This window comes from Pediculus humanus, genomic scaffold (assembly GCF_000006295.1).
Source record: "Pediculus humanus corporis 1103172108284 genomic scaffold, whole genome shotgun sequence".
Classification (NCBI taxonomy): Eukaryota; Metazoa; Arthropoda; class Insecta; order Psocodea; family Pediculidae; genus Pediculus; species Pediculus humanus.
Genome location: NW_002987853.1, coordinates 129,320 through 150,752, shown reverse-complemented (window position 1 = coordinate 150,752; position 21,433 = coordinate 129,320). Strand labels below are relative to the sequence as shown.

General features: G+C 24.2%; 1 protein-coding gene across 1 annotated transcript in view; it reads left to right on the top strand.

Moving 5' to 3' along the window:
* The window catches only part of Phum_PHUM519850 (Netrin-1 precursor, putative), a gene marked incomplete at both ends in the record, with an annotated part of 64,150 nt that overhangs the window by 27,897 nt on the left and 14,820 nt on the right, over nt 1–21,433 (top strand). Inside the window, one exon of the mRNA XM_002431253.1 lies at nt 19,231–19,419. Coding sequence (XP_002431298.1) covers nt 19,231–19,419 — 189 coding nt within the window. The remainder of the gene's footprint in view (nt 1–19,230; nt 19,420–21,433) is intronic.

The window sequence follows — 21,433 nt, the reverse complement described above, 5'->3', positions numbered from 1 at the left end:
CACATGCGTTTCATACCGAGTAACATAATTAAAATTTTTTTTCTTTTTTATTATTATTAATTTATCGATCGAAATTTTAAAAATAAATTTTTTTTTTTAATAAAATTTTTGTTCGATTTACAACAACTAACAACAACAACAATAACAAAGAGACGTGAAAAATTTTGACGAAGATGTTAACCATACAAGTTTACTTCCTATTGGTTGTTTGTTTGTTTGTTTGTTTTTTTGCAAAAGAAAACAATTTAAATTTTGATGATGAGTAATGAAATTTTTTTTGGTTTAAATTCAACAGATTTACGATATACGTACTGTCGATAAATCGATCGATAATCGAAGAATCGATTCATCGAATTTTTTTTCTTTTTTTCTTTTTTTTGCTATCTCGAGGCTGAATTTCGGTCAAAGCGATGACGATCGGGAAAATTTTATTTTATTTTATTTTTTATATTTATTTATATTTTATTATTATTATTATTATTATTATTATTTGCCATCATCATCATCATTATTATCATTATTATCGTTATTAATCGGTAAAATGCCCGAAATACAATTAGTTCAGGTTATGTAAATAATTTCTTAATTTTAAGCTAATGATGATGATTATGATGATTATGATTATGATAATGATAATGATAATGATAATGGCAATAGTAGTAGTAGTAGTAATAATAATAATAATAATAATAATAATAATGTAAAAAGAAAAAATCCTTCGGGTCGTGTCTAAAGAACGTTGAAATAGAAAAGAAAGAAAGAAAAAAATGGAAGCTGATCATCAACTTGGGTGGTATTTTTTTTTTTTTATTTAATAAAAATTAAATTAAAATTTTTTTTTCTTTTTTTGCTTCCTTTAAGGTACGAGAATAAATGACGTAAAAAACTCGAAGGCAAAAAAGAAAAAAAAATTTATTTTTTTGCGTGTTAACGTTACGCCAAAAAATTTAAAAAAATTAAAAATGAAATTTTTTTTTTTGTTTATTTAATAACGAACGATAATTTAATTAGTTCTTAATAAATAGTTATTTGAATCACGAAAAACTAAAAAAGAAAACAAAAATTTTTTTAACGTGGGATAAGAAAAACCGGAAATGAAAAATTCTATGAAAAAATTATTTAACGTAGCGTAAAAGGAAAATTTTTTTTTTGTTTATTTTCGGGTATAAATTAAATTAAAAATTTTTTATTTCGTTTTTTTTAATTCGTTGATAATAATAATAATACTAACAACAACAACAACAACAACAACAACAACAACAACAACAACAACAACAACAACAACAACAACAACAACAACAACAACAACAACAACAACAACAACAACAACAACAACAACAACAACAACAACAAATAATAATAATAATAATAATAATAATAATAATAATAATAATTTACCAAAAAAAAAAAAAATTTTTTTTGAATAAAAATTTTCGCGACGGATTTGAACGCGTCCCATACAAAAAAAAAAATGGCGACTTTTTTTAAAATAATATTTTAAATTTAACGTTAATGAAAAAAATAAAATTTTTTTTTTACGTGGCTTATGATGATACGTCACATAAATAATTTACGGTTTATTTCATCTATGGAAATTAATTTGCGATCAATTTTTTTTTTTTCTTCCATTATTCCATTATTCATTCGTTTAAATTTTTTAATCTTAATAATTTTATTTTATTTTATTTTATTACTCCGATTTATCCGTTTATTATTTATTTACGTGACTTATGTACATAAAGTATTTTCATAACATCAATGAAAAAATTTATTAACATTAAATTAAAATTCATTTTATGTAAAAATAAAAAATTTTTGTACATCCCTCCGTGTGCGTGTGTTCTTGGACTCATGATGTCATTAACTTTATATTTCCGTTATTTATAATTTATTTATTAATTTTATTTTAACATTTTATTAATATTAAAAAAAAAAGTTAATTGATGCGAATTTAATTAAATTTTATTAATTAACATGTTTGGGTCAATTAATTAATTAATAATTAATTAATTAATTTGTAATTTAATAATTAATTGATCATTAATTTTCAAAAAAAAAAAATAAACGTCGTAATTATTATTATTATTTTTTTTTATTCCACGAAAAAATACGTCGTTAAAAGTAATTTTATGCGGTTTTTTTTTTTTTTAAACTTCTAATTCCACGAAAATAATTTAATAACAAAAATTTTTTTATTTATTAATTTTTCATCGATAATTTCAATTAATTGATTTTTAAAAAAAAAATTTAAGTCGAGTTATTAAAACAAAAGATTTTTGTTATTTTTAAATTTTCGCGGGTTTTTTTTATCTAAGGAAATGGGAGGGGAGGAGAGGGAGGTTCGTAGGGTCACGGTTACATTTTAATTTTATTTAAAAAATTTCAATGAATTAAACCAACGCATGTGGTCAAATTTTATTAAGGGGGGGGATTAAAATTTTCATTTAAAAAAAAAACAAACTTTAAAACAATAATAATAATAACAAACAAGTTTATATAATTATTTAGGTGTGCTCGTATAAATTGTTGTTTTTTTTTTGACGTGTAACTAAATCGTGCCTTCCTTCATACACGCCATAATTCTTTTTCTTCCGACACGTTATTTAACTTTTTTTTTTTTTTTTTTTTTTTTTTTTTTTAACAATTAACGAAAGATTATAATTAAACCGAAATAAAAAAATAAATAAATTTTTTTTTAAAGAATTTTAAATTTTGAAACAATTTATTCAACGCGACAAGGGCAAAACGGAAACGGAAAGAACAGTAATAATAATAATAATATTTATAAAACATTAAAAATAAATTCGATTTCCGCGTTCGATTTATTATGTCAAACTTTTCTTCGATTATACTTCCATCGGTAAATTTTATTTTGGCGTCAAATAATTAATTAATATCATCATCATCATCATCATCATCATTATTATTATTATTATTAATAAAAGTGTGAAAGAAGGTAAATCTTTATTAAGTTTTATAATAACAATAATAACAAAACGTCGGAGAAAAGAATCTACGGAATCCCCGCTGTGGTAACCAATTAATACCGACGGCGGAAGATATGCCTTTCACTAAATCATTTTTCCATCATAATTTTATTTATAAAAGAGAGAAAGAGAAAAGAAGAGAGAGAGAGAGAGAATGGGGGTAGGAATGGGGAGGGGGGTGTAAGAAAATGTAAACGTTTATTACGACAAAATACTTACAACATCACGTAAAATACATTTTTAATATAAATTCCGTTACATTTTTTTTTTTTTTTACATCGCTTTCGGAAAATTTTTGATAAAAATTAGCGTAGTATTAACTAACTAATAAATAAATAATTAACGGTTTTTTAATTATTATTATTATTAAACTCATTTACAACGCCTCGCGACATTTTTATTTTATTTTATATAAATATTTATAATAATAAAATTTTTAAAGTAACGCGTCAAAACGAAAAAGTTCGCTACATTAAAACTTTGTTAGTTAATACAAGCACGTTACTTTAAATAAAATTTCAAATGGAAAAACGGTTAATATAAGTGCGATACTTTAAAAAAAAAAAATTTCAAATGAGGAAACGAGTAATCGAAGTGCGTTACTTTAAAATTTAAAATAAACAACGTGGAAAAAAAATGTATGCTAGTAGCGATGGGTCATGTACATAATAAATATTTAAAAGAATTAAATGAAACCATTTATTTTTTCCTTTTTTCGTCTCTCACGTAAAAAAAAAAAAAAAAATTGTAACAAGAAAAAAGTTTTTTTTTTTATTTTAACCAGAATAAAAAAATTTCTCTCTCTCTCTCTCTTTAAAGTTATTTCGTAAAATAAAATAAAATAAAATAAAATGCCTCGAGTATAGAACGGGCGTTCTTTAATGATGCATTTCCCTCGTGGCGCCGCCACCGTCGCCGCCGCCGCCATACTTTTTTTCTTTCTCTATGACTTTTTATTATAATCATTTTATGTTAATAATGGATTTAATATTAACATTATTATTATTAAGTCATTTGATAATTTTTTTTTTTTAAATTACGAATCGATATCATCTCTAATAATCAACAATAATTTTCTTATTTATAATTGAACGCCATTAAAAAATCTTCACACACACACAAAAAAAACTATTTTTAACACTTTAAAATTATTATTATTATTATAAATAGACTTATTGGTTTTTTATAATGCGTTTAAATATAATAATAATAATGAAAAAATTTCTTTTTTGTAAACTGGTTAATTGTATTTAGAATAATAATAATAATGGACACGAGGTCGTTACAACATTTTGTTAAGAGTTAAACGTTGTTGATAGTTTTCTGCTCAAAGGTATTAATGGTGGCTTCTTTGGTGTACCTTTTTTCTTATAATGAGGTTAGCAGAACAAAAAAAATATACCGTTTGTTTATATATAAAAAAAATACGTTGTTATTAATAATAATAATTATCGATAAAAATCAAAAGTGAGAAAAAATTTTTATCAACAATTATTTCACGTTTCAACGCATCATCATATAAAAAAATTAAAACTCGATGACGCCATTTTGAATTTACAAAAAAAAAATTTTTTTCTAGGCATTTTCAGGTTTTTTTGGTAAAAGAAAAGGCGTTTAATATCAAACGTGAGAAAAAATATTGTAAAAAAAAATTTTTTTTTATTAGAAGACACAATAAATGCGCTACCACCCAACTCATGCAGATATTTATCTTAAAATTATTATTATTATTTTTTGAAAAAAACCGTTTGTTGTGTTTTTAACAAAAAAACCCACCGCAACAAACAAAAAATGTTTTTTTTTTCTATTTAATTTATATATAGGTGATTCCAAAGTGGAAACAGGTTTGTCTAAACGCCATCCTCGTTTAATAAATCTTTTTTTTTTTTTTTTAAGTTTAACAATTAAATTAAAGAGGTCTTAGTTTATATATATATAGAAGTGGAAGTAGATGAATAAAAAAAAAAAGCCGTCACTTTTATCAAAAAGAAAAGAAAAAGAAAAAGTAGAATGAATTATTAAAACTTTTATCACTACCACCTCTATCTAATAGATAGATGTGCATTAAATTAAATTTCATCTATCTTTTTTTTTTTTCATGTTTATCTTCATCTTTTTTCTCTTTCTACAACGTGTCTCCTCTTATAATTCTTTTTAGTTTTTCGTGTGTCGGTCAATCGTCTGCAATAAAAAAAAAAAAAAAAAACCGAAATGCCTTTTGTGTTAATTTTTTTTATTAAACCTTAATAGAATATATAAGTGAACATTAAAAAAAAGAAATAATAATAATGATAATAGATAATGGTAGGAACGTTGGTAGTAAAGTAAAAAAAACATTTTTTCGTGATGAAGTAATTTAATTTGATTGAAAATTAAAATTTAAAATTCGTTAGTCAATTAAATAAAATTAATTAAATTTTTTATTTAATTATTAATTGGTTGCATTATTTCGGCCCCTTTCTCCCCTCCCCCCGGCACTTTTAACGTAGGCGTTAATGTTTTTTTTTTAGAAATTTATAAATAAATTGTCGTCGTTTAAATTTTTTTTATTTTTTTTTGCTTTTATTTCTCTCCGTGGAATAAAAACGGTAAAAAAAAAAAAAGAAAGAATGGTTTATGTAACTTGTCGTATCGTCGTACCTGAACAGTAATAATAATGATAATAAATAACGTGTAGAACTCTTCACGGTGTTACCTTTCACAGGTAAAGGATACTCATTTTAAAAATCAAGGTATGCATCGCTCTCGTGAGACTTCGTACCAAAATATTTTCGTGTCAAATTATTCACATGTCATCGATTCAATAAAATCATTTCACCGTCACTTTTCGTGCGTGTGTGCGTGCGTGAGTGCGTGAGTGCGCGTGTAAACTTCTTCTTTCGAGAGATTTTTGAAACGTTTACGTCACACATCACAGATACGTAACCTCCGTTAAAATCGTTACGTAAATAATTTATTCGTCGTTGCCTTTCGTCCCGTCTCTTCTGTCATTATCAAGGATAATTATAATAATAATGATGATGATGATGATGATGATAATTCAACGTAAAATTCGTATAATTTTTTTTTTTTCAAAATCCGAACACATACGAAAAATTTTTTATTCGAAGTTTTTTTATTTAAAACAAAAGAGATTAAAATTGGATTTAAATCGGATTAAATAAGATTATCCCGTTGATGGGAGAACACACGAAAAAAATATTTCGAGTCAACAAAGGTTTCATACTACTGGATTTATAATAAATTTGTTTTTTTTTTTTAAACAATTAAAACGAGATTAAATAAATTTTTTTTTTATTGTGTTGTCAGTCATTATTTACTTCTAACGAAATTTTTTTAAAAAATAAAATCATAACGAGAATAACGGAAAAATATTTATAAAAAAAAAAATGGCGGGTTTTTTGGTCCCAGTTTTAAAAATGGCGGATTTTTTTTCGCAGTTTTAAAAATGGCGGATTTTTTTTCCACAGTTTTAAAAATGGCGTCGTCGTCGTTGTTGTTTTCGTATTCGTCGATCGATTTTTTTCGTTTTATTTTCGTTTTTGTGTTGCAACAAACAATAAAATAAATAAATTTAAAAATGATTTATTAAATTATACAAAAAAATAAATAAATAAATAAACGCGCGCGTAATAATTTAATAATTTGTGAATGAAACATTGGGTGGTATCGATTTACGCACACGAGCTACTCGAAATTATTATTATTATTATTATTTTTTGTCTGCCAACAACAACAACAACCGAAAAAAAAACGTTTCTGGTCTTCGTTTCTTCTATTATTATTATTATTATTATTATTCATTGTTTAATTTTTAAAATCTTATTGAAAGACTTTCTACCCACGCGTTAAAAATAAAATTGTTTTTTTTTTTTTCTATTTTAAATTTAAACGTAGGATTATTATTTATTTATTTATTAAAAAAAAAAATGAATGTGTAATTATCTTGTTATAAAAGCCCGTGAGAAAAAAAAATCGCCATTTTTAAATTTTGTAACGGTCAAATTAGATTTTCAAAAAAAAAAAAAAAATGAGTAAGTAAATTATTATTATATTAAGTAGTGCCAAAGTTTTTTTTTTTTTTTTGTATTTGGTAAAAAAAATTTCGATCGAAATGGAAAAAATAATAATAATAATAATAATAATAATAATAATAATAATAATAATATTAATAATGGTAGGCATTAATAAGAATGGTAACAAAGAAGGAAATAAAAAAAAGGAAAGAAAGAAGGAAGGAAGGAAAATATTTTTCTTTTTTTTTCTTTCTATATATTTTGTGCCTTAAAAGGAAAATTCTCTAGAGTGTAATTGAGATGGAAAAAGTCGAAGAGAAAATTTCACTCAGTTTTTCTTTTTTTCATTCCCTCCATTTTTTCTTTTTTTTCCTTTGAATTTTACTTTTATATTTCTTTTTTCCGAATGTATAAAAACACCACTTCAAAAAAAAAATATATATATATAGTTTACAAAAACCAATTTTGAAAAATACGAACGATATTCTCTCTTTCTCTCTCTCACGAAAATTGACTACTGCCACGACTACTACGACGACCTTTCACACATTTTAATGGCGGACAATTTTTTTTTTTTTCGAAATCTAAAAAAAAAACGGTTTTTGATTGATGATTTTTACATTGTTAGGATTTTTAATAAGGATAACACAGGGAAAAAAAATTTCCATCGATATGAAATATCATTAAATTAAATTCTCCAGAGACTAATAAAAGGGTGAACTGGAAAAAAAGAAAAAAAAATTTATTGAATCCACAAAAAGTAATATTTTCTTCTTTCTCTCTTTCCCTCTCTCTCTCTCTTTCTTTTCTTCTCAATATTTAAAACTTTCGATAACGGTAATTTCAAAATGGCGGAAAACTCACACAGTTTTAAAATCCTACGGTTTGTTCGCGTGTGTTTAATTATTTCCGCATAAAACAAACAACAACAACAACAACAAACGATTCATTTTTAAAAACGATTTTTTTTTTTTTTTACGAACGTGTCATTAGTCATTTTTAACAATTAGAAAATTTTAAAACAAAAGACCGATTTAGGCAAAAGGAGTAGCGTTTGTTTGTTGTACAAACGTAATTTTTTTAATACCGCCTAGCAGAATAATCAATCTTATTATTATTATTATTATTATTCTCGTGACTTTAAAACAAACGAAGAAGACGAGAAAAAAAAAAAAACGAAAAAAACCGAACGACAGATGCTTAATAGAATATAATTATTGCATTTTGTATTCAATGCTGCAAACGACAACACGAATAACTGCAATGAATTCTTTTTTTTCACATTCCCCCCCCCTCATCCTCCTTTTCCTCCCGCCCCCCTTTTTTTTATAAAAAAATTTTTATTCTACTGACACTGTAAATATTATTTAATATCGCGATGATTTAAACGTTTAGCGTTAACGCAAGGGGAAATGTATTTCATGAGCGAAAAGAACAAAAGGTTTTAGGAAGGTACCTAAAAAAGATACCTTAATAAAAGATACCCGTTTAATGTTTCGCTTAACTAATAATAATTATAATAATAATAATATTAATAAATATATTAATTAAACTACCTCCACTCGACTCTATAAATTTTTATTAATGAACAAAACAAACTCGATTCGCGTCCATTTTGTTTTTTTTTTTTACGAAGGAAAGGAAATGAAGGAGTAGAAGGGATAAAATAAAAATGTATTCGTGTTTCAAAAGTTGGTACTATCGTAAAATTATTTATTTATTTAATGTCCTTCTGTCAATTTATATTAATTTAATTACGTAGTTTGACCAACCATAAAATTTATTAAAATTAATTTAAAACGTATTAATTTTATGTAAATAAAATTTTAACGATCCTGGAATTTTTTTTTCCAGCGAGTGTGTGTGTTTTCTAGTAAACTACCAGTTTTTTTTTGTTAAAGTTCATTCATTTTTATTTTATTAAAGATAAACGTTTATATACATTTTATTAAATTACTCAAATTAATTTTGTTTGTTGTTTGTTTCGTCAAAATTTTCGTTTGTTACGTATACATAAAGCTAATAGGGTATAAAGAAAAGTTTTGAAAACGTGACGTCATGATCCTAACATATTTTACGGATTTATATTTTTATATATAAAAAACACACCTGAAATTTTTTTTTAACAGGTAATCTTTCGATGATGTTTTAGAAAAACAATTTCTAATAAATGTCACAGACGAAATAACAAATAACTATATATATATCGAAGCTTAATTCTGTCAAAGAAAGAAATGGGGAAAAAAAGAAAAAACAATATGGCCGTCGTCTTTACATTTTCGTTTCGGTTTCGAAAAATTCGGGTTAAAAATGGCGGACACAATTTAATTATAATAATACTAATAAAAAATTTTAATTATATTTTTAATTTAATTTTTTTTTAAAAAATAAATAAAAAATTAAACGTGGTAGAAGTAAAAAAAATAATCAAAACGTTTTTTTTTTTTTTTTAAATTTTGAATTTTTTTCAAAAAACGCGCGAAAATTATAAATTCCTGAACGTACTCCGATGAAAGTAAAATTCGTTACTTTCGGTCGATTTGATTTTTTTTTTTTCGTCGTCAAATCGATAAATAATTAATTAATGATTATTATTATTATGTTAATAAAATTCATTCGGTTGTTATTTGTTTGTTTGTTTGTTTGTTCGTTTGTCGTTTCCGTCGTGACATCGTGTAATATGTTCAACGACCGTTTTATTTTTGGCGCAAACTTGTCATCAAAATTTCAATAACCGACTCGAATTTGAATTTAATTCTGCTGCCACGTTAAATAATAATTTTTTTTTTTTGTCCAGCAATACTACGATAATCGTCTCGAACAAAATAAACCGTTTGTTTCGTGTGCGTAATTCGATTCAAAGAAATTTTTTTTTTTTTTTTTAATTGTTTATGATTTTGCACGTACGATCGAAAAATATCAGTTTTCTTTTGTGTAGGTTCGGTATGTTTGTTTATCCAATTTTGTGTTTATATACACACAGATACACACGCACTCATTCACGCACACACACATATCTATATAAAGCTCACGTAATCCGTTGGGATCAAATATTTTCTGTTAATGCCCTCGCTACGTGACAGAATCACTAACTGGGAAAATACCAATTTTGTACAACCTTTAAAAGGGGGATACGACGATATTATTATTATTATTATTTTCTTTCTCTCTCTATCACACATACACACACACACACGCGTCATTTATATAAATTACATCCACAAAAAGTAAAAAGCTTAAAGAGAGAGAGAGAGAATGTGAGTGACAAAACGTCCGTCGTCAAATGCATTCTACGATGATGTTTTCTGACAGTTTAAGACGTTCGATATGAACATTAATGGCGGTTGTTGTTGTGTTGTTGTTGTTGTTGTTTTTGAAAATTTTTTAATCGATTCTGGAAAAGCGAAAATTATTTTTACGTTTGTAGAAAATGAGTACACGTACGTCATTATAATTTTTAATATCGTCTTCTGTTTGTTTAAGCGAAGGTTACACGTACGCACACGTACAAACACGCACGCAGCACCATAAACGTTTTTATTTTTGTTTGTCAAAAATGGTTTGTATGTTTGTTCTTTGTTCAGAAAAAAAAAGAAAATTATTATTATTAATTTCAATTTGAAAATTAATTTTTGGAAAATGATTGTCAATCATCACGGATTTTTTTTTTGTCAAAAACCTTGAAATATAATTTTACGAACGAGCGTTTGTTTGTTTGTTTTCATTTTTGATAAATTACATTTTGTATTTAAATTATAAAATTTATTCTTTTATCCTATTATCGATATTAATTTAACCGATGAAAAAAGACGCCATGTTTTTTTATTCCTTCCTTTTTAAAAAACGTTTCCATAAATGTTAAATTTTTTTTTTTTTTTTCGAATAAATCCTTTAAAAATTGTACGTGAATGTGTTTCGTTTTTAAAATTGTTTGTTGTTTGTTTGTTGGAACCCAAGTTGTTGGTAATTTTGAGTATTTTGAGTTTTGATTTGAGGAAAAAATTTTTTAAGTAAAATAAATCGAGTTAAAAAATTTTAATGAAATTTAAAGGGGAAAAAAAAAAAAATTTTGTCGTTTGTTTGTTGTTTGTTGTTTGCATTTCTTACACGAATTGTAATTAATTAATTAAAAATTCATACATACGTAACATACGTCAAAATTTCTTTTCCGCGTTTTCAAAACTTACTTTTTTTTTTATTATGCCGCCGATTATAAGAAGACTCGAATTTTGTTTTTTTTTTTTTTTAAAGTGAAACAAAAATAATAAAAAACGTAGCAGAAGAATTTTGTTTTCTTTCTCTCTCCCTCTCCCCTAATTACGCAAACAATTAAAATAATTTTTTTTTAAATTTTAAAACCTTTAAAATTTTTTAATTCTTCGATTTCTTTTTTTTTTTCTTCTGATGTTTAATGCCACGATAAAATAAATTAAATCGTAAAAAAAATTTTTTGATTGTTTTTTTTTATTAAACAATCTCACCAAAAGAGTTTAATTTTTTTTTTTGGTTGTTATCACAACAATAACAACCTTTTTAGCACCTGACAATTCAAATTGTTACCTCGGATTTACTAAAAAATTTTACTGCCACGTTTTTTTTTTTTTTTTAACGACGGCATTATTTTTTTTTTTTTTTTTGCGTCGAAATTAAAATCAAAAACGTTCGTGACAGCAAAAATCATTTAAATAAGATACCGTAATAAAAAAAAACAAAAAAATCCTGAACGTTTACCGTATTTTGGTTTTAGTTTGCCGCGGAAAACGGCGGCAAAAAAAGTTTCGAAACATTTAGTAAAATAAGATGATAATAATAATAACGCGACAATTTGACAATCCTTTGAGTCGATGAAAACAAAACAAAAAAAATTTTTCAGGTACGTTTAAAAAAAACAAAAACAGGTCTTTGGCGCATTTCAAATAAGGTTTGATGTCGACTTTTTTTTTATAAGCAAGAATGTGTTGTTGTGGGGGGTGGGGGGGGAGAGTACGTAATAGGAAAGGATAAAAAATACATGAAAACATTTTATCTTGTTTTTTTTTTGTTTTATAAAAAGGATCAAAGACTTTAAAAGATAGAAATCTTTTTTTTTTCTTCTTCTTCTTCCACTTCGCTATTAATAACAAATTAAAAAAGGACCCAAAGGAAAGTTGCCGTTTCTAGTTCAGATTTTTTTTTTTTTAAACGGTCGGAAGTTAACCGAAAAAATACCCGCGGGTTTTTTTTAAACGTGGAATTAAAAACAAAAAGGAGGGGAGGGGGATTCCGACGATTTAAAGAAATGAGTCGTCAATAACGTGGTGCAAGTTTTATTATTATTATTATTACTATTTTTTGTTTAATGGAGGGCTCGTGTCATTTTTATTAAAACCTTTTTCGTTTTGGTGGCTAACTCAATGATTTTTAAACACGATAATAATGATAAATTGCACACACTACCCTTACTGCCACGTTTATAAATGTATTAATTTTATAAATTTTTTTTTTTCTGTGTGTGAGTATTTTGTGCTGACGTCACGAATTTGTTGGGGTTAACGTGTGACTAAATTTTTTTAACCGTTTTCTTTAACCACTTTAATTTTAATTACACGACAAAATATCGAGAATTTATTTATTTATTTAAAATTTTAACGAGAAAAAGTTTTCGTCGTCGTCGTAATTTTTTCTTTAAATTTTCTTCTGCTAAATAAATTTTATATTTTTATGTTTAAAGATTTTTTTTTTCTTATTCACGACGAGTTAAAATCTTCGTTTTTACTTTGTTTAAAAAAAACAAAGAGCGTTTTATTATTATTATCATCATTTTTTTGATGACGACATGAATTCGTCATGTTTTCTTTATGTTTGTTATCTTTTAACTTAGAATATATGGAAAATGTTTTGTTTTTCTATAACCTTAATGGAGGCTACAAGGATTCTTCTTGTGAGCCTTTCTGAATTTATCTTATTCCCAAACTCCTGTGACGACAGCATCTGTGAAGTAACCCTCAGGATCAGGTACTCGCAGGTTTCAGATTGTTATTGGTTCCATCATTACCTTGTTATTAGTTTTCCAAATGGTCACCCTTTCCAAATACTAACCAGACATAATGTTGCTTAATAAACTGGTGTAACCGGCGACCGTTATTATTATTATTATTTTCACATTTAAATACGACAAGATTCCGTGTACTTTAAGCATCCATTCCCCAAGTTTCTACCCGACGATTCCTTAGGGATAAATGCTCAAATTTCGTTAGTGTTTCTGCTTTCAAAAAAATGTGGGTCCTCCCACAAAAAACGATATTTCCTCAAAATTTTTTTCAAATTTTCTTTTATTGAACGTAGCAGAGCTCCCAGTATTATTATTATTATTATTATTATTATTATTATTATTATTATTATTATTATTATTATTATTATTAATATCACGCATATAATTTTTATTTTCATCCCTTTTAAATTTAAATAAATTCAAACTTATAGAAATTTAAAAAAACACGTGACAATAAAAATTTTATGTTTAAAAAAAAAAAATTTAAAAGGTGATAGAAGACACTTGAATGATTTTTTTTGGGGGGGAGGAGAGGAGAGGGGAAGGGAGGGTTTACTTTACAAAATCATTTCATTTTATTTCATCATTCTACTGCCACTACTAATCAAATTAAATTTTTTTTTTTTTTATCATAAGTCAATGACTAATTGCTTTATTATTTACAATCGACGTAATATTTATTTCATTTGTCAATAATAATAATAATAATAATAATAATAGTAATAATAATAATAATAATAATAATAGTAATTCGCATTAATTTTTTTTTTTATCGATCGATTCCGAACCGAACCAAAAAAAAAAAAGTTGTTTTGGAATATTTGGATGTAAAAAAAAAAAAAAAAACGATGGTGACGATGAACAAAAAAAAAAAATTTTAGTATTATTCATGCATGAAACGTGGAAAATGTCAGTCAGACCTTGAATTGTATTAAACGTGTATCTCTCTCTCTCTTTCTCTCTCTCTCTCTCTCTCTCTGTCTCTCTCTCTTTTACCTCTTGTCTCGTATACTCATTTTTTTTCTTTCTTTCTAATCTTTTTTTTTTTTTGGTTCCTCTCATTAAACAAGTTATTTATTATAATAAATAAGTTCAAAACAACAACAACAACAACCGAACAACCAAACAAAGTCCAAATTTCCTTTCGAAAAATACAAACGTATAAATTTAACGGTTATTTCGTCAACTTTTAAAATTTAAAAAAAAAAAAAAATCAATAAATTCTATAAAAATTTTTCCCGATTAATAATAATAATAAGAAGAATCTATTAAACAAATTATTTTTCCTCTCTCTCTCTCTATTTCTCTCTTTTTTTCTCTTTCTCTATGATTTCAAATCATCCATTTTGAAAAAGTTATACACGTTTAAAGTTATTCGATAAAATTTTTTTTTTAATGTTATTCGTGCGTGTGTTGTTTGTCTTTAAAAAAAATTTTTTTTTTTTTTAGTTTGATCCCCTAAATTTACATTTTCAATCGCATTAAAAAAAAAAATTAAATACTGTAAGAGGGTGGATAAAAAAAAAATTTTTTTTTTTACAGTTTAATTTTAAAGGGTGAATAAAAGTTTAATAATGAAAAAAAAAAAAAAAAAAACGTATTCTTATCTTAAAAAAGCAGACGAAGCGGAAAGAAAAAAAAAAATTTTTTTTTTCAAAAAAAGGAAAAAAAAAAAGGAAAAAAGGTTGGTTGGTTGGTTTCTTTCTTTCTTTCTTCCATGTGCGTCTGTTGGCATTACGTAACGTCGACGCCATTTTGATTATATTATGAGGGAAACTTTTTTATTGAATTTTTATACATTCCACAATGCTGCGATACATAATAATAATAATTATTATTATTATTTAAAAAAAGATAAAAATACTTTTTGTTAAGTTGTAAATTTTTAATTCAAAAAAAAAATAATAATAATAATTCCTTTGAGTTTCCATTGTTTCTTAAAAAAGTTTTTATCAAGAGATGACAAAAAAAAAAAAAACTCGAATCAGTGCAACTTTTTTTATTACTCCTTTGAGAGAATTTTTATTACCACTCGGTTGAAGGTAATCGACGTTGTGTTGTTCAGAACAATTTACAACAAAAAATTAAACCGACCTATTTAAACTCTTTGTGAACTTTTTGGTTACTCTTTTTACCACCGAATTTTTGAAAATTAAATTATATAAATTTTCGCTACTACTACTTGTTACCTTTCCTCATCATCATCATCAACATCATCATTATTATTTTTTTTATCAAAGGTAGTAAGCATTTTCAATTTCCGATTATCGAAAACGTAACGTTTTGTTGTAAATAAACGTGGCTTAATAATAATCAACGTTACGATTAATAATAAATAATCAACGAGTTTTTTTTATTCACTCTATGGAATTTTATAATAAGACGAAAATGGCGGCGGCGACTAAGAAGGAAACCGTCGAAAATTTCGTAAACTTTTCACCTTTTTAATAAAAAAAACGCGTTTCACTTTTTTTTTTTAACGTGGCGATAATTGGTCGTAGTTGTTTTTATTATTATTATTATCATTAATTTTTTTTTTTTCGGTTTTTAGTGAATTGAAATATAGTAATGATGATGATGATGATGATGTTGATGATGATAATAAAATTCGTAGGTTTTCGTTGTCGATCACGTTTAATTTAGTTTTTTTTTTTAAAAAAAAAAAACCCGATATAAATTTAAAACCATTATTATTATTATTATTTTTTTTTTTTCTTTTTTTTTTTTAGTATAAAAAAAAATTTAGTAAATTGGTTTGAGCCGTAAATGTTCTTTTTTTTAAAAAAGTGTAATTAGATTATCGTTTTATTATTTTTTTTTTTTAAAGCCGTTACATAATTTTAGCTACGAAAAAATATAAAACTAGTTTAATACTAATTATCATTAATTTATATCTTAATAATAATAATAATAATAATAGTAATAATAATAATAATTCTGGCGACACTTTGATATTTTTTCTTTTTTTCGTCGGAATTTTTTTATTGTTTAATCGGTCGAAATGTTTAACAAAAAAAAATCCAAAAAAATTTTAAGAAAAATATTTTTATATTGAATAATTTAAAAAACTGTCGTTATTATTATTATCATTTTTATTAATATTATTATTACTATTATTATTATTAGAAAACAAGGACAGCAACAACGGAAAGAAAGGAAAAAAAATCGTCGTTCATTTATTCTGCTAGATTTTTTTTTTTTCTTACGAAGTTATTAATATTTTTTATTTACTCTATGGTTTTTCGTGATTTTTAATTTTTTTAAAAATTTTTATTTACTTTATGACGTGACGTAAAACGAAATTTTTTTTTTATAACCCTAATTTTTTTTCTGCTTTTAAAAAATTTAATTAAACGATGAATTTCGCCGCCATTTTTTGAGGGTGAGAAAAAATTTAAGGGTTGAAATATTTTTTTTTTTTTTAAAAAGGTTTCCAGTAATGTTTTGAATTATTTCAAATAAGGGTTGATTGACAACGCGAAAGGTACTTATAGATAAATAAATAAATGTTTTTTTCGGCTCGGTAAATTATAAATAACCTTATTCCGCTCCTGAAACAAGGTTTCAAAAAAAAAGAAACAATATTTCTTATTTAAATTTAAAAAAAACCTTTTTTTTTTTTTTTGGTAATTTATTATTTGATATTTTGCATACAACTTAATTTTTACCATTTTTTCTTTTCCATTTTTTCAATTCCTTTTCTTTCCTTTTTTTCTTTTTTTTTAATCCTTCGTTTGTATTAAACTTTGCATCTTTTTTTTTTTTTAGTATTATTTATTAAATTTTTATTCGAGGGTTTTTTTTTTATTAAAAAAAAAAAAAAAGTTAATTTTTTCCTTTTTTCCTTTTTTTTCTCTCCTTTTTTTTCCTTTTTACTCAACGTGAATTAAACATTAAATATTTATAATTTTAATTTATGTAATTCAAAACCGTGAAATGTGCATTCAAGAGTAAAACAAAAAAAAAACGTAATTTATTTACCCCGTTTATAATAAGCAGTATAAAAAAAAGGAAAAAAAGGAAAAAAAAAGGAAACGCGTAACGGTAATTTTAAATTAATTTTTTTTTATTAATAAATATTATTAACGTCGTAGCAGAAGAAAAAAAAAAGTAAAAAATTTATTATTTTGCATCATTTAACATATTAAAAAAAAAAAAAATTTTTTTTGTGTTTTCACGTTAAATAATAATGAAAATAATGAATTCGTGTTATTATTATGACGTCATTAATGGAAAAATTTTGACAAAGGAAATAAATTTTTTTCTTTTAAGGAATAATTAATTTGATTATTGAATTCGTTATTTTAAATAAAAATTTAATTACGTTCGTAATGTGTAATAAATGGATAAGAATGGAAAAGGAAGAAAAAAAATTTATGTCAAAGGAAAAAAGGAAAATCGTTCGCGGATTTCATTATAACGAATTTAAAATAATATATAAAAATTTCATTTTTTTTTTTTTAGTTTTTTTTTTTTTTAAACAAAATGAAAAAGTCAAAAAAAGAAAAAAAAAATTTGAATTGCTGAATAAGTAAAACTTTAACTCGTTCTCCATTTTTATTTTTGTTTAGGGATAAAAAAAAAAGGAAAAAAGGAAAAAAAAAAGGAAGGAGCAATTCTTTTTTAAATTGCTCTTTGAGTCTTTGCATAATTTTTTTTTTTTTTCATTTCTCCTTATCTTTGTCATTAATATTCTTAAATTTTTCTTTTGTTTTACAACTTTCTTTATTGTTATTCTCTCATTTATTCATTTCCTTTGTTTCACTCTCTCTCTCTCTTTCTCTACTATCCTCCCTCTCCCCTCCCTCCTCTCCCCCTCTTATTTCTCTCTCATCCTTTTATTTTATTCTTATTTTTAAATAAAATTTACCTTTGGCTTTTCTTTTTTTCCTCTTCTTCCGACTCCCCCCCTTCTCTCTCTCTCTCTCTCTCTCTCTCTCTACACATAAATAAAGACTTTTTCTTATCTTATTATTAGCATTATTATTATTATTATTATTATTTTCCATTTAAAGTATCTGTAAATTTTATAAGGGATGTTTTTTTTATTTTATTTCATTTACAAAAAAGTTGAATATTTTTTTATTTTTTTATCACAACAACAACAAAAAATTCGTGGATTTTGTTTTCGCGACTTATTTTTTTTAAATAAATAAATAAATAAAATAAAATAATCGATTAATAAATAATTAAATTATTAATTAATTAATTAATAACTTGATCGATGAATGACGTAAAACTTTTTATTATTTCTTATTAATTTTTTTTTTTTTTTGTAATTTATCGTCACTCCATGAAAAGTTTTTTTTTTTTTTTTATTTTAATAAGAAAATTTTATGATTAATTACTTTACTTTATGTATTTATGTACATAAATTAATTAATTACGCGTTTACATATATATTAATTTTTGTTCATGGGAAAAAACGAAAAAAAAAAAAAAAACTTTTTTAAAAACGAAATTATAAAAAAAAATAAGAAAAAATTTACGAATTTTCCCCTCCCCTCTCCCCCTCCCCCATCGTTTTAAAATTCCGTTGAATTATTACGTAATATATAACGGAAAAATTACATTTTATTACCTTATTATTTATTATTTATTAATTTTATGTTGTTATTAAAAAAAAATTTTAAATTTTTTCACTTAAATAAAAATTAATTTTTCGCGATGGATTAATTAAAAAATTTCACGTCGTCACATTATTATTATTATTATTATCTATTAAAATTATATTTTAATAACTTTTATTTTAATTATTATTATTATTATTTAAATTATTAATAAGTAAAAATTTTTAATTTTATTTATTTTCGTTAAATTTTAACTTAACCTTTTTTGTTTAAAAAAAAAAAATGTTTTTTATTTTGCCATTTAAAATGTCATTTAAAATTTTTTTTATTTTATTTATAAAGAGCTGTTAAACTGTCAATTTATATAATTTATAATAAAAAATTAAATTAATTACAAAAAAAAATGAAATTGTTTTATAATAATAATAATAAATGATGGAGGAGGGGGGAGAGAGGAGGAAAAAAATGATTTATCGATTTGTTTTTAATTATTATTTTATATAAAAATTTAATTTTATTTAATTACTATTATTATTTTTAAAAGAAAATTTGTTTTTTATAAAAATGGCGTCAAATGATAATAAATAAATGATTTTAAAGTAATTTTTTCTTATTTTTGTTTACAGCTTGCAATTGTAATCAACATTCGAAAAAATGTCGGTTCAATATGGAATTGTATAAATTATCGGGAAGAGTGAGCGGAGGTGTTTGTCTCAAATGCAGGCATTTTACCGCCGGAAGATTTTGTCATTATTGTAAAGAAGGTTATTATAGAGATCCTACGAAACCGATAACTCATAGGAAAGCTTGTAAAGGTAAGTTTTTAATAACTATTATTTATTTATTTATTTATTTTAAAAAAAAAACGGTTAAAATTCGTTTTCGTTTCGGTTAATTCAAAATTTAAAATGGCGCGTACAAACGATTACATTAAATATTAAAATTTCTGAACGCGCATTTATAATTTGCGCGCGTGACGTCATCGTTCGTAATGCAACGAAACGTTTCGCATTAAAAATCATAGAGTGTCAAAAAATTTAACGATTTGTTTCGGTAAATGCAAAATGGCGTACGGATTTAATAATTGATTAATTTTTTTTGTTTTTTAATTTATTTATTCGTTCGGTACGCGTCCATGTTTGTTTTTTTATTTAAATATATTTTATTTTATGTTTGTGAGGAGGAGGATAAATAAATGAAAAAGAATAATCGAGTAAGTTTTATTAAAGTTAAATATTTTAAGTAAATTAATTACAAGTTTTGTCCTTTTTTTTTTATTATTTATTAATCTCCAAAAAAGAGATTTTAAAATCTCTTACTTAACTTTCTTTTTAAAAAAATCTCATTTAAAAACTTTACTTATACATTATTCTTATATATATTTTTATTTGGGGAAGCAGGGGGGAGAGGGAAGGGGGTGAAAAAAGAAAAAGAAAATTTACGAGTAAAATAAATTAAACAACAAATGGGGATGCTGTGTGTGGGTGTGTGCGCGTACGCGTGTGTGCGCTTTTAGATAAATTAATGATAGTTTATTTATTATGCGTGTGTTTTTTTTTTTTTTAATAAAATTTTCTTCCTCTGTCTAAGTATACATAATTTTCTGATAAATAAATTTAATTAACGTTTTCTTCTACCGTTAAGGTAATTTCTACTATGATAGAAAAGTTTTTTAATTATTGTTAAAGTTAATTATTTTTCTATCTCTTCGTCAGCATTATCATTATCAAGAAAAATTAATAAATAAATAAATAAACTCGTGACGTATATATGAAAAATATTATTAATAATTTTTATAAAAAATTTCCGACATTTTTTTTTTCGTCGTGTTTTCAGTCGTTCGTAACCGCATTTTTTTTTTTTAAATTTTATTTCCGTTGTCATTCATAACTACTTCCTGTTTAAAAAAAAAAAAATCATATTTTTTATTTATTTATTTATAACACCTATTAAAATTTTATTATTGTTCTTTTAAAAAAAAAAATTTGGCCCGATATAATATACAAAAAAAAATGTATTCACATTTGTCATAGAGTAATAAATTACGGAGGAATTCATCCATTTTTTTTTTCTTTTTCTTGGCGGATTTTTTTTTTTTTTTTAAAAAGGGAAAGAAAATTTTTTTTTTTTTTTACGATCCGTGTATTTTTTTTATTTAGTAAATTAATGACGATCGCACGTTTGATATTTTATTATTATTATTATTATTAAAAGTTCAAACGACGTATATATATACATTTTTTGTGCAAAACGAAACGAAAACGTAAATTCACCAAAGAAAAAAAAAAAAACGTAAATAATAATAATAGTATGAATATGTGCCGGGTGACGCGTGACGGTTTCACCGCCTTGTTTATTATTTACATTAAAATAACGTCATAAACATAAAGAAGAAAAAAAACTTTTTATTTATTTATTTATTTATTTTGTTTCCGCAGTGCAGTAAATTTGTATTATACGTTATTATTAAAATTATTATTGTTATTATTATTAAAATTTGGTTTTCATAAAAATTTTTTACGTCGGATGATAAAGTGTAAAGCCGCATGTGTGTGCGTGTGCGCGTGCGGAAAAGGGTATTATGATATTTTTATCACGTAATAATAATAATAAAATTGCCAGGTTGAAATACTCTCACGAGTGCCATTTTCCATGAATTTTCCATGGAATTTTCCTCAATTTTTTTTTTTTTTTTTTAATCATCGAGTGATGAGTATCCTTTTCGAAAAACCTTTTTGCCATTTCTTTTAACCTTTTGGATAATGTCCAAAGAAAGAAAATGAACCATTTCATATTTTTATAAGAAACCATCCCTTCCCCTCCTTCTCC